Source organism: Balaenoptera ricei, chromosome 6 (assembly GCF_028023285.1).
Source record: "Balaenoptera ricei isolate mBalRic1 chromosome 6, mBalRic1.hap2, whole genome shotgun sequence".
Lineage (NCBI taxonomy): Eukaryota > Metazoa > Chordata > Mammalia > Artiodactyla > Balaenopteridae > Balaenoptera > Balaenoptera ricei.
Window position 1 is genome coordinate 35,250,190 of NC_082644.1, and position 16,396 is coordinate 35,266,585.

At 33.5% G+C, this 16,396-nt stretch overlaps 1 protein-coding gene across 6 annotated transcripts in view; it reads right to left on the bottom strand.

The window, feature by feature from the left end:
* ERCC6L2 (ERCC excision repair 6 like 2) overlaps nt 1-16,396 on the bottom strand; it is a 202,292-nt gene that overhangs the window by 112,957 nt on the left and 72,939 nt on the right. For all 6 annotated transcript variants that reach the window (XM_059924459.1, XM_059924458.1, XM_059924456.1 and 3 more), the window contains exons 10-11: nt 10,413-10,484; nt 3,721-3,866 (exon numbers count right to left, since the gene is read on the bottom strand). In XM_059924459.1, coding sequence (XP_059780442.1) covers nt 3,721-3,866; nt 10,413-10,484 — 218 coding nt within the window. The remainder of the gene's footprint in view (nt 1-3,720; nt 3,867-10,412; nt 10,485-16,396) is intronic.

Genomic DNA, 16,396 nt, shown 5'->3' on the forward strand with positions numbered 1-16,396 from the left:
TTGAAAATATGTCTACTCAGGTCCTCTGCTGATTTCTTAATTGGATTGTTTTTTTGATATTGAGTTTTATGAGTTCCTTATATATTTTGAATATTAACCCCTTATTGAACATACCATTTACAGTTATCTTCTCCTATTCAGTAGGTTGCCTTTTCATTTCACTGATGGTTTCCTTCACTGTGCCAAAGCTCTTTAGTTTGATGTAGTCACATTTGTTTATTCTTGCTCTTGTTGTCCTTGCCCAGACAGATCCAAAAAATATTACTAAGATCAATGTCCAATAGCATACTGCTTATATTTTCTTCCAGGAGTTTCATGGTTTCAGGTCTAACATTAGAAGTTTAATCCACTTTGAGCTTATTTTTGCATGTGGGGTTAGAAAACGGTCTACTTTCATTCTTTTACATGTGTCTGTCCAATTTTCTCAATATCATTTTTGAAGAGACTATCTTTTCCCCACTGTATATTCTTGGCTCCTTTGTCATAGATTAACTGACCATGTAAGTGTGGGTTTATTTCTGGGCTCTCTACTCTGTTCCATTGATCCATGTGTCTGGTTTTGTACCAGTACCATGTTGTCTGATTATTATAGCTTTGTATACCACACATTTGATTTTGAAATCAGGAAGCATGACACCCCTAGCTTTGTTCTTCTTTCTCAAGCTGCTTTGGCTATTTGGGATTTTTGTGGTTCCATACAAATTTTAGGACTATCTATTCTGTGAAAAATGCCCTGGGTATTTTGATAGGGACTGTATTGAATATGAAGATTGCTTTGCGTTATATGGACATTTTAACAATGTTAATTCTTCCAATCCATTAACATGGTATATCTTTCCATTTATTTGTGTTGTCTTCAATTTCTTTCATATTTGTGTTATAGTTTTCAGTGTACATGTCTTTCACCTCCTTAGTTAAAATTATTCCTAGGTATTATATTCTTTTTGATGCAATTGTAAATAAAATTGTTTCCTTAATTTCTCTGATAGTTCATTATTTGGTATAGTAATGCAACAGATTTCTGTATGTTAATTTTGTGTCCTGCAACTTTACTGAATTTATTTATTAGTTCTAATAGGTTTTTGGTAATGTCTTTAGGGTTTTCTATATGTAGAATCATGATATCTGCAAATACTGACAATTTTGCTTCTTCTGTTCCAATTTGTATGCCTTTTAATCTTCCTTATCTGATTACTGTGGCTAGGAATCATTGTACCATGTTAAATAGAACTGGTGAGAACTGGGCATCCTTCTTTTGTTCCTCACCTTATAGGAAAAGTTTTCAGCTTTTTACCATTGAGTATATTATTAGCTGTGGGTTTTTCATATATGGCCTTTATTATGTTGAGGTATGTTCCCTGTATACCCACTTTGTTGAGAGTTTTTATGGTAAATGGATGTTGAATTTTGTCAAACTTTTTCTTCATCTATTGAGATGACCATATGATTTTTATTCTTCAATGTGTTAATGTGGTATATCACATTGATTGATTTGTGGGTATTACTTTAAAAAAACATTATTTAAAAAATAAGAATGCTTATGTGTGTCTTATAAAACTTAGCTCAAGACAGGATTCTATGTCATTTAATACTTTGTATTTAAGGACTCATGTGTGAAATTACTTCTTGAATTCATTCACAGGAAAATGGAAATCTAGAGCTTCTCTGCTTGGGCCTTAGTTGCAAGAATTCAAGAATTTTAGTGCTCAACAGTTAAGTAGCTCACTCATCATATATAACACTTGATTCCTCATTTTAAGTAATTTTTTTTTCTTTTTTCTTTTTTAATTTTTTTTTGACCACACCGTGCAGCTTGTGGGACCTTAGTTCCCTGACCAGGGATTGAAACCAGGCCATGACAATGAAAGTGCCGAGTCCTAACCACTGGACTGCCAGAGAATTCCCAAAGTAATTTTTATTTTGACTTAGTTTTTCATTTTTTGTATTTTACATGTTTATTTTAAAAGTCCCTTGAGATTACTTTCTAAAATATACAAACAGCTTATACAGCTCAATATCAAAAAACAACCCAATCAAAAAATGGGCAGAAGATCTATACAGACATTTCTCCAAAGAAGACATACAGATGGCCAACAGTCACATGAAAAAATGCTCAACATCACTAATTATTAGAGAAATGCAAATCAAAACTACAATGAAGTATCACCTCACTCCAGTCAGAATGGCCATCATCAAAAAGTCTACAAATAATAAATGCTGGAGAGGGTGTGGAAAAAAGGGAACCCTCCTACACTGTTGGTGGGAATGTAAATTGGTACAGCCACTATGGAAAACAGTATGAAGTTCCTCAAAAAACTAAAATAGAGCTACCATATGATCCTGCAATCTCACTCCTGGGCATATATCCAGAGGAAACTATAATTTGAAAAGATACATGCACCCCAGTGTTCACTGCAGCACTATTTACAATAACCAAGAAATGGAAGCAGCTTAAATGTCCATCAACAGATAAATGGATAAAGATGTGGTATATATATATATATAATATACACACACACAGTGGAATATTACTCAGCAATAAAAAAGAATGAAATACTGCCATTTGCAGCAACATGGATGGACCTTGACATTATCATACTAAGTGAAGTAAGCCAGACAGAGAAAGATAAACATCGTATCATATCACTTACATGTGGAATCTAGAAAAAAAAAAAAAAAAAGTTACAAATGAACTTTCCAAAACAGAAAGAGACTCACAGACAAAGGGAGGGGAGGGATATATTAAGATGATGGGATTAACATATATACACTACTAGAGATAGACACATAACCAACTGGGATCTACTGTATAGCACAGGGAACTATACTCAGTATTTTGTAATAACCTATAAGGGAAAAGAATCTGAAAAAGAATATATATATATATATATATATATACACACACACACACACATATATATGTATATATATATAACTGAATCACTGTGCTATACACCTGAAACTAACACAAATGACATTGTAAGTCAACTATACTTCAATTTAAAATAAATAAATAAATAAATAAAAGTCCTTTGAAATTCTTTTTGAAAGATAGTGGAAGCACATCTATAAAATACTTATTAGATGCTGAAAGTTACAGATTTGTTACCCCCCAAAAGGGATTAATCTTAGGTGTTTATATCAAATCTTTCTCTAAAGTGAGTGTATTTCATAAAAAGTTTATTGAGAGATTCATAAATAGGTGTTAGAATTGATTTAACTTTTATAAAACCTATAAATGTTGAGCTGCTCTGCTTGAGACCAGGTAGAGACAGAGGAGGGAAACTCCTGGCCCACTAAGCACTGTGGGTTCTCAAGGGCTCCTTGATCACAGTTCAAAAACCACTGCTACCTATCATTCTCAGCTATTTGATTAATAACTTGATTATCCAATTAAGTCTGACTGCTCTAACCACAAGACATGAGTCAAAACAGTACAGAAAATTTCTGAGGAAACATCCATTTTTTGGATTTTTAAAAAATAAAGCCAGACATATAAAGAGAATTCAGTGATAAGGGAACTGAGAGAAAAGTTTAAATAAAACTCAAGATATTGTTATTTCAGTCAAAATTAACAGCATTTTTTTTGCTTCTTCTTAAAGCTAAATGAAACAAAGCAATACAAGCGTAACCACTGAAAATCCAGTACTAGTTTAAAGATTACCTTAAATCTTAAAAGCAATTAGATAAAAATCAAGTTATCAAATTTTATTTTCTTACATTGTGGAGACAAGGCAAATGTTAACATCTTGTGTACTGTTGAACTCTTTCACAATCTTGATTCTTTCCTCTGATTTTGTATTTCCATCAAGTCGTCGGTAATCAAGCCCAGATGCCATACAGTATTGCTGCAGCACATCGAGCAACTAGAGAAAAGATACAGAGACGTGCAAAGACAAATTCATGGTTTAATAAGTTTCATACCATTATAGAGATGAGCTTTACTAAGTATTAATATTGCTGGTCACAATTTCTTATAATTACAAGAGCAACAAATATTTTTCTAATTGCTGACTCATATATATCTTCCCATTATACTGCAACTGACTTTAGTGTTCAGCAAGCTTTGTTTTAAAAAAAGAAAAATCAATCTTTCAGGGGAAAAAAAATCAATTTTTAGTTTTTTAAACTAAAACGGAATAAAAAGAAAAGTATTGGCTAACTCACTTATGTAAATATATTACATTATTTTTGCTATTTTCCACATTCTAAAATTACTTAAATGTCTTAAAGAACACTTTAATTATTAACAAAAACATCAACAGAGAATTAGAAATTTATCTTTGAGTTTGCTATTTGACAGTAAGCAACTCTGATACAATTGAAATTTTAGTATCTTTTAAAAGTTCTTCCTTCATTACCATTTCCTACAGAAGATACATAAGATAGTAAATGTGGCTGGATGCTGTTTTTTTTTTTTTTTTTTTTTCCACACACACACACTGTATTTTATTTTTACAAGAGATAAATAGACTGACACCAAGCATTGTACATGGATGACCACAACAAAAGCAACAATGATTGCAATTACCAAACATGAAACACACTCACACTATGTCATAATATTGACATTCAGTCCAGTAATCCTCCACTGTAACAGCTCCTTTACTTTGCAGTGAAAATTGATTTGTATATTCTTTGCCTCTGAGTCCCTGTGGGATTTTTTTTTTTTTAATTCAGACAGAAAGTCACAAAAATTATACTCATCCTCATCAGTTCACTCAGTCCCATGTAATTCATTTTTTTTTTCATCTTGATCTTTTGTTAGCACTTTTATGAGTTCATCAGTTTTTCATTAGAGTTCTGAAAATTCTTATTCATTCAGGTCAGCAGTACATTCAGTTACCAGAAACATGTATTTGTCAGAGTCTTTTCCATGAATTTCTTAAAGATGAAACCCTTTTATAGGAACATATTTGCAAAAGCATCAGAGTACACCCAGAACTGTCTGTAAATGACAAAAGACTTAAAAATGACCACAGTTAAAAATTTGATGAAACTTCATAATAATGCAGTTGACAAGAAAATTAGTTATTTCTGAAATATACATTTTAAGGTAATAACTAGGATTATGACTTATAACATTATACCAGAACATATAAGATTTTTAGAAATTTCATGTAATATCTGAAACATTTATATTAACATATTTCCATACAAATAACCCAATGAAAGTTTAGTATTAGTTGTTTTGTTTGTTTTTTTATACTGGAAGTTCTTATTAGGCATCAATTTTATACACATCAGTGTATACATGTCAATCCCAATCGCCCAATTCAGCACAACACCATCCCCACCCCACCACAGTTTTTCCCCCTTGGTGTCCATATGTCCATTCTCTACATCTGTGTCTCAACTTCTGCCCTGCAAACCGGCTCATCTGTACCATTTTTCTAGGTTCCACATACATGCGTTAATATACGATATTTGTTTTTCTCTTTCTGACTTACTTCACTCTGTATGACAGTCTCTAGATCCATCCACGTCTCAACAAATGACTCAATTTCGTTCCTTTTTATGGCTGAGTAATATTCCATTGTATATATGTACCACCACTTCTTTATCCATTCGTCTGTTGGTGGGCATTTAGGTTGCTTCCATGACCTGGCTATTGTAAATAGTGCCGCAATGAACATTCAGGTGCATGTGTCTTTTTGAATTATGGTTTTCTCTGGGTATATGCCCAGTAGTGGGATTGCTGGGTCATATGGTAATTCTATTTTTAGTTTTTTAAGGAACCTCCATATTGTTCTCCATAGTGGCTGTATCAATTTACATTCCCACCAACAGTGCAAGAGGGTTCCCTTTACTCCACACCTTCTCCAGCATTTGTTGTTTGTAGATTTTCTGATGATGCCCATTCTAACTGGCGTGAGGTGATACCTCATTGTAGTTTTGATTTGCATTTCTCTAATAATTAGTGATGTTGAGCATCTTTTCATGTGCTTTGTGGCCGTCTGTATGTCTTCTTTGGAGAAATGTCTATTTAGGTCTTCTGCCCATTTTTGGATTGGGGTGTTTGTTTCTTTAATATTGAGCTAAATGAGCTGTTTATATATTTTGGAGATTAATCCTTTGTCCGTTGATTCGTTTGCAAATATCTTCTACCATTCTGAGGGTTGTCTTTTCGTCTTGTTTATGGTTTCCTTTGCTGTGCAAAAGCTTTGAAGTTTCATTAGGTCCCATTTGTTTATTTTTGTTTTTATTTCCATTACTCTAGGAAGTGGATCAAGAAAGATCTTGCTGTGATTTACATCAAAAGAGTGTTCTTCCGATGTTTTCCTCTAAGAGTTTTATAGTGTCCAGTCATAAATTTAGGTCTCAAATCCATTTTGAGTTTATTTTTGTGTATGGTATTAGGGAGTGTTCTATTTCCATTCTTTTACATGTAGCTGTCAAGTTTTCCCAGCACCACTTATTGAAGAGACTGTCTTTTCTCCATTGTATATCTTTGCCTCCTTTGTCATAGATTAGTTGACCATAGGTGCATCGGTTAATCTCTGGGCTTTCTATCTTGTTCCATTGATCTATGTTTCTGTTTTTGTGCCAGTACCATATTGTCTTGATTACTGTAGCTTTGTAGTATAGTCTGAAGTCAGGGAGTCTGATTCCTCCAGCTCCTTTTTTTTCCCTCAAGACTGCTTTGGCTATTCGGGGTCTTTTGTGTCTCCATACAAATTTTAAGATGATTTGTTCTAGTTCCGTAAAAAATGCCATTGGTAATTTGATAGGGATTCCATTGACTCTGTAGATTGCTTTGGGTAGTATAGTCATTTTCACAATGTTGATTCTTCCAATCTAAGAACATGGTATATCTCTCCATCTGTTGGTATCATCTTTAATTTCTTTCATCAGTGTCTTATAGTTTTCTGCATACAGGTCTTTTGTCTCCCTAGGTAGGTTTATTCCTAGGTATTTTATTCTTTTTGTTGCAATGGTAAATGGGAGTGTTTCCATAATTTCTCTTTCAGATTTTTCATCATTAGTGTATAGGAATGCAAGAGATTGCTAGGCATTAATTTTGTATCCTGCAACTTTACCATATTCATTAATTAGCTCTAGCAGTTTTCTGGTGGCAGTTTTAGGATTCTCTATGTATAATATCATGTCATCTGCAAACAGTGACAGTTTTACTTCTTCTTTTCCAATTTGTATTCCTTTTATTTCTTTTTCTTCTCTGATTGCCGTGGCTAGGACTTCCAGAACTATGTTGAATAATAGTGGTGAGAGTGGACATCCTTGTCTCGTTCCTGATCTTAGAGGAAATGCTTTCAGTTTTTCACCATTGAGAATGATGTTTGCTGTGGGTTTGTCATATATGGCCTTTATTATGTTGAGGTAGGTTCCCTCTATGCCCACTTTCTGGAGAGTTTTTATCAGAAATGGGTGTTGAATTTTGTCAAAAGCTTTTTCTGCATCTATTGAGATGATCATATGGTTTTTCTCCTTCAATTTGTTAATATGATGTATCACGTTGATTGATTTGCGTATATTGAAGAATCCTTGCATCCCTGGGATAAATCCCACTTGATCGTGGTGTATGATCCTTTTAATGTGTTGTTGGATTCTGTTTGCTACTATTTTGTTGAGGATTTTTGCATCTATATTCATCAGTGATATTGGTCTGTAATTTTCTTTCTTTGTAGTGTCTTTGTCTGGTTTTGGTATCAGGGTGATGGTGGCCTCATAGAATGAGTTTGGGAGTGTTCCTTCCTCTGCAATTTTCTGGAAGAGTTTGAGAAGGATAGGTGTTAGCTCTTCTCTAAATGTTTCATAGAATTCACCTGTGAAGCCATCTGGTCCTGGACTTTTGTTTGTTGGAAGATTTTTAATCACAGTTTCAATTTCATTGCTTGTGATTGGTCTGTTCATATTTTCTGTTTCTTCCTGGTTTAGTCTTGGAAGGTTATACCTTTCTAAGAATTTGTCCATTTCTTCCAGGTTGTCCATTTTATTGGCATAAAGTTGCTTGTAGTAGTCTCTTAGGATGCTTTGTATTTCTGCAGTGTCTGTTGTAACTTCTCCTCTTTCATTTCTGATTTTATTGATTTGAGTCCTCTCCCTCTTTTTCTTGATGAGTCTGGCTAATGGCTTATCAATTTTGTTTATCTGCTCAAAGAACCAGCTTTTAGTTTTATTGATCTTTGCTATTGTTTTGTTTCTATTTCATTTATTTCTGCTCTGATCTTTACGATTTCTTTCCTTCTGCTAACTTTGGGTTTTGTTTGTTCTTCTTTCTCTAGTTTCTTTAGGTGTAAGGTTAGATTGTTTACTTGAGATTTTTCTTGTTTCTTTAGGTAGGCTTGTATAGCTATAAACTTCCCTCTTAGAACTGCTTTTCCTGCATCCCATAGGTTTTGGGTCGTCGTGTTTTCATTGTCATTTGTGTCTAGGTATTTTTTGATTTCCTCTTTGATTTTTTCAGTGATGTCTTGGTTATTTAGTAACGTATTGTTTAGCCTCTATGTGTTTGTCTTTTTTACGTTTTTTTCCCTGTAATTCATTTCTATTCTCATAGCATTGTGGTCAGAAAAGATGCTTGATATGATTTCAATTTTCTTAAATTTACTGAGGCTTGATTTGTGACCCAAGATGTGATCTGTCCTGGAGAATGTTCCGTGCGCACTTGAGAAGAACGTGTAATCTGCTGTTTTTGGATGGAATGTCCTATTAATATCAATTAAATCTATCTAGTCTATTGTGTCATTTAAAGCTTCTGTTTCCTTATTTATTTTCATTTTGGATGATCTGTCCATTGGTGTAAGTGAGGTGTTAAAGTCCCCCACTATTATTGTGTTACTGTCGATTTCCTCTTTTATGGCTGTTAGCAGTTGCCTTATGTATTGAGGTGCTCCTATGTTGGGTGCATATATATTTATAATTGTTATATCTTCTTCTTGGATTGATCCCTTGATCATTATGTAGTGTCCTTCTTTGTCTCTTGTAACATTCTTTACTTTAAAGTCTATTTTATCTGATATAAGTATTGCTGCTCCAGCTTTCTTTTGATTTCCATTTGCATGGAATATCTTTTTCCATCCCCTCACTTTCAGTCTGTATGTGTCCCTAGGTCTAAAGTGGGTCTCTTGTAGACAGCATATATATGGGTCTTGTTTTTGTATCCATTCAGCAAGCCTGTGTGTTTTGGTTGGAGCATTTAATCCATTCACGTTTAAAGTAATTATCGATATGTATGTTCCTATGACCATTTTCTTAATTGTTTTGGGTTTGTTTTTGTAGGTCCTTTTCTTCTCTTGTGTTTCCCACTTAGAGAAGTTCCTTTAGCATTTGTTGTAGAGCTGGTTTGGTGGTGCTGAACTCTCTTAGCTTTTGCTTGTCTGTAAAGCTTTTGATTTCTCCATCAAATCTAAATGAGATCCTTGCCGGGTAGAGTAATCTTGGTTGTAGGTTCTTCCCTTTCATCACTTTAAGTATATCATGCCACTCCCTTCTGGCTTGTAGAGTTTCTGCTGAGAAATCAGCTGTTAACCTTATGGGAGTTCCCTTGTATGTTATTTGTCGTTTTTCCCTTGCTGCTTTCAATATTTTTTCTTTGTCTTTAATTTTTGCCACTTTGATTACTATGTGTCTCGGCGTGTTTCTCCTTGGGTTTATCCTGTATGGGACTCTCTGCGCTTCCTGGACTTGGGTGGCTATTTCCTTTCCCATGTTAGGGAAGTTTTCGACTATAATCTCTTCAAATATTTTCTCTGGCCCTTTCTCTCTCTCTTCTCCTTCTGGGACCCCTATAATGCGAATGTTGTTGTGTTTAATGTTGTCCCAGAGGTCTCTTAGGCTGTCTTCATTTCTTCTCATTCTTTTTTCTTTAGTCTGTTCCGCAGCAGTGAATTCCACCATTCTGTCTTCCAGGTCACTTATCCGTTCTTCTGCCTTAGTTATTCTGCTATTGATTCCTTCTAGTGTAGTTTTCATTTCAGTTATTGTATTGGTCATCTGTGTTTGTTTGTTCTTTAATTCTTCTAGGTCTTTGTTAATTATTTCTTGCATCTTCTCAATCTTTGCCTCCATTCTTATTCCGAGGTCCTGGATCATCTTCACTATCATTATTCTGAATTCTTTTTCTGGAAGATTGCCTATCTCCACTTCATTTAGTTGTTTTTCTGGGGTTTTTTCTTGTTCCTTCATCTGATATATAGCCCTCTGCCTTTTCATCTTGTCTATCTTTCTGTAACTGTGGGTTTTGGTCCACAGGCTGCAGGATTGTAGTTTTTCTTGCTTCTGCTATCTGTCCTCTGGTGGTTGAGGCTATCTAAGAGGCTTGATGGGAGGCTCTGGTGGTGGGTAGAGCTGACTGTTGCTGTGGCGGACCTGGATGCTGTTTTATCTCTTAGACTTTATGCCTCAGGAATTAGGGTTGAGCCAATCAAGAATATGCTTCAGACAAAACTCACCTTGGTAGAAAAGGAGAAAAGAAGAACTTTATCTTTGTTTTGTCTACAATGGTTTAAAAGCTGCTGAAGGACCTAGAAGGGAACCAGAGAACATCAGTGAACCAGTTTCAACAAAAAGCATACTTTATACATATAAACATCACTTAAGAATTGCTTAAAAATTACTTTTATACAATATAACCTCAGTTATCTTTTATAATTCCCTTCATTTTTTCGAAGTTAGAGAAATAAAGTATTAGATATTACCTGAAATTCATCATCATATTGTTAATAATGAGGTAAAGTTCTCAAAGACCTTTCTTTCATCTCATCTGGTTTTAATAAAAAGGAAGCATTTTAGATTATGGGATGCATTTAAATGGATTAATTTAATTTCCAAATTACACTTTATTTATACCTACAATATGTTCAGAAACTAAATTACAGAGCAGCATTCCTTTTAGGAAGTATTTAAGTTTTCTCTAGATAGATATAATAAAATGTGTTTAATTTCACCTAGGTTCTAAAAGTTCTGATATTTATTTTCTCAGAATAATCAGTCAGATATACACCTCTTCTCATTTTCTCCCGTTTCTCTATTTACAGTAAGCCCTGAATTCCAGATTTGATTTTGACCTCAAAATGCCAATAATTTGCCCCCATATGCAGCGCTTTTAGGGAGGAAACAGATAATCCAAAGCCTGTGTATGACAGTAGTACTGTTATTTTTAAAAAGGCATTTCCGCTCTCGCAATGACAGCTCCAGAACACTGTGGAAAAGCAAACCACAAAGGAAAGAAAAGGAATTTTCTGTACTAAGTATAAGGTTTTTTGAACTATACAATAAACAACTAATTATATTTATTAAATGATAAACATTTAAACTTTTAAATAAAAAAATTTATACTCAATATAAAACTCTTAATAGTTGAGCAAGAAAAGACATTGTGCTAACTCTGACCTCTATGCAACAATCTCTCAAAAAAAAAAAGCTGTGGAGTTAAAAAAAAAAAAAAAAAAAAGCTACTCGGACAACCAAGCAAATGGTAAATAAAAATGTCACAGATCAGGTAAACATTATTTTGATACTTGGAGAACATATAAAGTAAATTTTATTTGTATTAGCTTTATTTTTTAATAAAATAACTGAATAAAGCATGTGCATTTGAATTTCACATAATTCATTAACTTTTTAAAATTAATATATTTTATATTTTAGAGCAATTTTAGATTTACAGAAGAACTGAGTATACAGAGAACTCCCACAGACTCCCTCCCTCCCCCCACTTAGGCCTCTTCCCTGAACAGTTTCCCTTATTATTAACATATTGCATTAGGGTGATATATTTGGCTGATGAATAAATTATTATTAATTAAAGTTCATAGTTTACATTAGGGTTCACTTGTGTTGTACAGTTCTATGGGTCCTGACAAATATATAATGACATGCATCCATGATTACATTATTATACAGAATAGTTTCACTGTCTTAAAAATTCCCTATTCTCTATCTATTCTTCCCTCCCTGCAAACCCCTTGCAACCACTGATTTTTTTGTTTCTCTATAGTTTTGCCTTTTCCAGAATGTCATATAGTTGGAATCATACAGTATGTATGACTGGCTCTTTCACTTAGCAATATGTATTCAATGTGCCTCTGTGTCTTTTTGTCGCTTGATATCCTGTTTCTTTCTATTGTTGAATAATTTTCCATTGTCTGGAGGTACCACAGTTTGTTTAGCCATTCACCTATTGAAGGACATCTTGGTTGCTTCCAAGTTTGGGCAATTACAAATGAAGTTGCCATAACCATCTGTGTACTGGCTCTTATGCAGACATAAGTTTTAAACTAATGTGGGTAAATACCAAGGAGCACGATTAGTGGATCCTGTGGTAAGAATATGTTTAGCTTTGTAAGAAACTGCCAAACTGTCTTCCAAAGTGGCTGTACCACTCTGCATTCTCACCAGCAATAAGAGTTCCTATTGCGTGTTGTCAGTGTTTTGAGTTTAGCCATAGGTGTCTAGTGATATCTCGTTTTAATTAGCAATTCCCTAATGACATATGATGTTGAGAATTTTTTCATATGCTTATTTGCCATCTGTATATCTTCTCTGGTGAAATATCTGTTCAGATCTTTTGTGTATTTTAAATTGGATTGTTTATTTTCTTATTGTTGAGGTTTAAGAGTTCCTTGTATATTTTAGATACCAGTCCCCTTATTGTTTTGCAAATACATTCTTACCAGTCTGTGGCTTCTCTTATCATTCTCTTACAGACATTAACATTTTAAGACAAGGATATCATGCACAGAAATCCACTCTGATTGTTTGAGGGTATCATACCTATTACAATTTCAGGTATTCTTGAACATTTTATAGTAAAAACAAAAAAAAGTAATATGGAAAGTGAATGTTTTTGGACTGAAGGTCTTTATTAGGCTAGTTAAAAAACAAAAAAAACAAAAAAAAACCTTACTAGTTAAATGAATAACTGTAAGCTAAGATTCCTTACTAAAAATTTCAGAAATAACAGTGTGGTCACTATAGTTGGAGTCTTAATAATACAGACCCAATGTTTTGTCACTCAGTTGTCCTCCACAGAACAAGACAATCCACCTGTAAAGGAATCCTAAATTTGAGGATGTTCACAGTTAATGAATCTTAGATCTAATTTTTCTCAAATCAGTCAGGCCTAGAGATGAACATGACCCTTGTATGATTCCAACAGCACTAAATTGGGTTTCCTAGTCTTTTTTCCACCCTCCACAATAAGACTCTGTGGTATTTCCCAAGGGAATTAAAGGGAAAATGAGGATTCTCATCAGGGGAATGAGTGCAACTTTGTGCCCATCCCCTTGAATAGTAGTTGAGGTCAAAAAAGACCTTGGCACTTAAGAGAAAGAGCTGGAGTTCATGAGTATAGCTTTGAGGCTATGATGGGTACAGTAGGTATTATGTCCACAAATAAACTGCAGCTGCAGGCTAACCTATAATAAAAGAAGCAGATCTAGGATCTTTTATCACCTGAATTCAAGAAGTATATGCAATTCGGAGTTCTTAACCCCACAGGCAATAATTCCATTATAAGCCTGTAAGTTTTGTATTACTAGATCACGAGAGGATGTTGCTAATCAAATGATGAAACACAGTCTTGAAAACATATCCCTAGCTTACTACCATCAGTCTCTCTTTTATTGGTGTTCTCCCACAAAACAAGTAAAGTACAGGCTTCCTTCTCATATAAATACACATACCCAGCCTCTGGCAATAATTCCTTTCTAAAAATCATAATAAAAATAAATGTAATAATTATCTTAATCAAACACTATTATTCCTAAATAAGTAACTCTAACAGTATGTTTTAAATCATATAGTTAATGGATATATAAGAATATAAAGTGCAGAGTAATAAAATTCCATTTAATTTCAGGAGTGGTAAATTTTTAGTGAAGAATCACAATGAATAAAATTTAAATAAATAGCCATGAATAATGAAGTTTTCAGAGAAGGCCATGATTTCTGGAAATATTCTATTGGCTTAAATTATAGGATTATAAGTGCTCAGTTCTAAACTAACTGGGCTTTTTACATTTCTCAATTTAAAAATAATTAAATAAAAGTCAATATGGATGACAAAAATATTACTGTTAGGAAATATTGTTAGATTTGAATTATTTGTTGTGATAATAAATCATAGGACATTCTCTCTAATACAAACTTATTTATTTTAAAAATACACAATTTTTATGAAGTGAGTATAGAGGGAACATACCTCAACATAATAAAGGTTATATATGATAAGCCCACAGCTAGTATCATACTTAATGATGAAAAACTGAAAGCTTTTCCTCAAAGATTAGGAACAAGACTACGATGTTCACTCTTGACACTTTTATTGTACTAGAAGTCCTAGCCAGAGCAATTATGCAAGAAAAAAAAAGGCATCCAAATCAGAAAGAAAAAGTAAAACTGTCACTATTTGCAGATGATATGAGATTATAAACAGAAAACCTTAAAGACTCCACCAAAAAAAGTTAGAATACATAAATTCAGTAAAGCTGCAAGATACAAAATCAATATACAAAACTCATTTGCATTTTTGTAGATTAATAAAGAACTATCAGAAAGTGGAATTAAGAAAACAATCCCATTTACATTTACATCAAAAAGAGTAAAATAACTAGTAATGAAGTTAACCAAGGAGGAGAAAGATCTGTACACTGAAAACTGTAAGACACTGATGAAAGAAACTGAAGAAGACACAAATTAATGGAAAGATATTCCATGCTCATGGATTGGAAGAATTAATATTGTTAAAATGTTCATACTACCCAAAGCAATCTATAGATTCAGTGCAATCCTTATCAAAATTCCAATGACAATTTTCACAGAAGTAGAAAAAAAAATCCTAAAATTCGTATGAAACCACAAAAAACTCCAAAAATCCAAAGCAATCCTGAGAAAGATGAACAAAGGTGGAAGCACCACACTTCCTGATTTCAAACTATATCACAAAGCCAAAATAATCAAAACAGTATGATATTGGCATAAAACAGACACATAGATCAATGGAACAAAATAGAGAGCCCAGAAATAAACCGTGCATATATGGTCATTTAATTTACAACAAAGGAGCCAAGAATATACAATGGGGAAAGGCTCTCTTCAATAAATAGTGCTAGGAAAACTGGACAGCCACGTGCAAAAGAATGAAACTAATCTTGAAAAGATATCTGCACCCCCCAGATTCACTGTAGTATTATTTACAATAGACAAACTATGGAAACAATATAAATGTCCATTGACAGATGAATGGATAAAGAAAATGTGATACATATATATGTGTGTGTGTGTGTGTGTGTGTGCGTGTATATATATGCATATATACATATATATATATATATATATATATATATATATATATAAAATACACAAGGAATATTATTCAGCCATGAAAAAGAAGGAAATCCTGCCACTGTGGCAACATGGTTAGACCTTGAGGGCACTGTGCTAAGTGAAATAAGTCAGAGAGAGAAAGACAATTACAGTATGATCTTACTTAGTGGAATCTAAAAAACAAAAAACCTCATAGGTACAGAGAACAGATTAGTGGTAGTCAGAAGCAGGGGGTGGGGAGTGGGTAAAATGGGTGAAGGTGGTCAAAAGGTACAAATTTCCAGTTATAAGACAAATAAGTTCTTGGGGATGTAACGTACAGTATGGTAACTATAGTTAACAATACCACATTGATACCTGAAAGTGGCTAATATTAAAAGTTCTCAGCCCAAGAAAAAAAATTGTAAATATGTATTGTGATGAATGTTAACTAAACTTAATGGGGCAGTCATTTCTCAATATATATATATATATATATATATCGAATCATTCTATTATACACTTAAAACTAATACAATGTCAGATGTCAATTACATCTCAGTAAAAAAAATACACAAGTTTTTAAGGTAATCTTCCTAGCTTTTATTTTGTTTCATTGAATTTAGACATCCAAGCAAACTATTGTGTGCTTATGTACATTATGTTTTAAGAATATTTGCAGGATTTTAAGGGGAAAAAAACCTGACTATTTTAAATTACTTCCTTTTTATTTTTTATTTTTTGCCAAAAGAAATAATTTATTTTTTCTTAATTAAAACATAATAATTGGGAATTGTTCTGTAAAAATCTGAATCCATAAATAAAGTTTCTTGATAGTTATTAAAGGGTTAAACAAACAAATTCTATTGCAAGGTGGCTTGAAGCTGTCAGTATTTCACACAGCTGTCACAGGAAATTCCCAAAGGCCTGGACATGTTTGGAGAACCTAGCCTTACTTTTCACACCCCTCCCTCAGTAATACACCACCAAGAGCAGCACCAACAGGTCAGTTTTCTGGTATACAGCAAATGTCCACGTGTCACAAATGAGATTTAGCAACCTTACAATCTAGGTCAGCAAGTAAAAACAAGAGCCGGAAAATTAGGTCTAGACATAGAAGGCCTGTCCA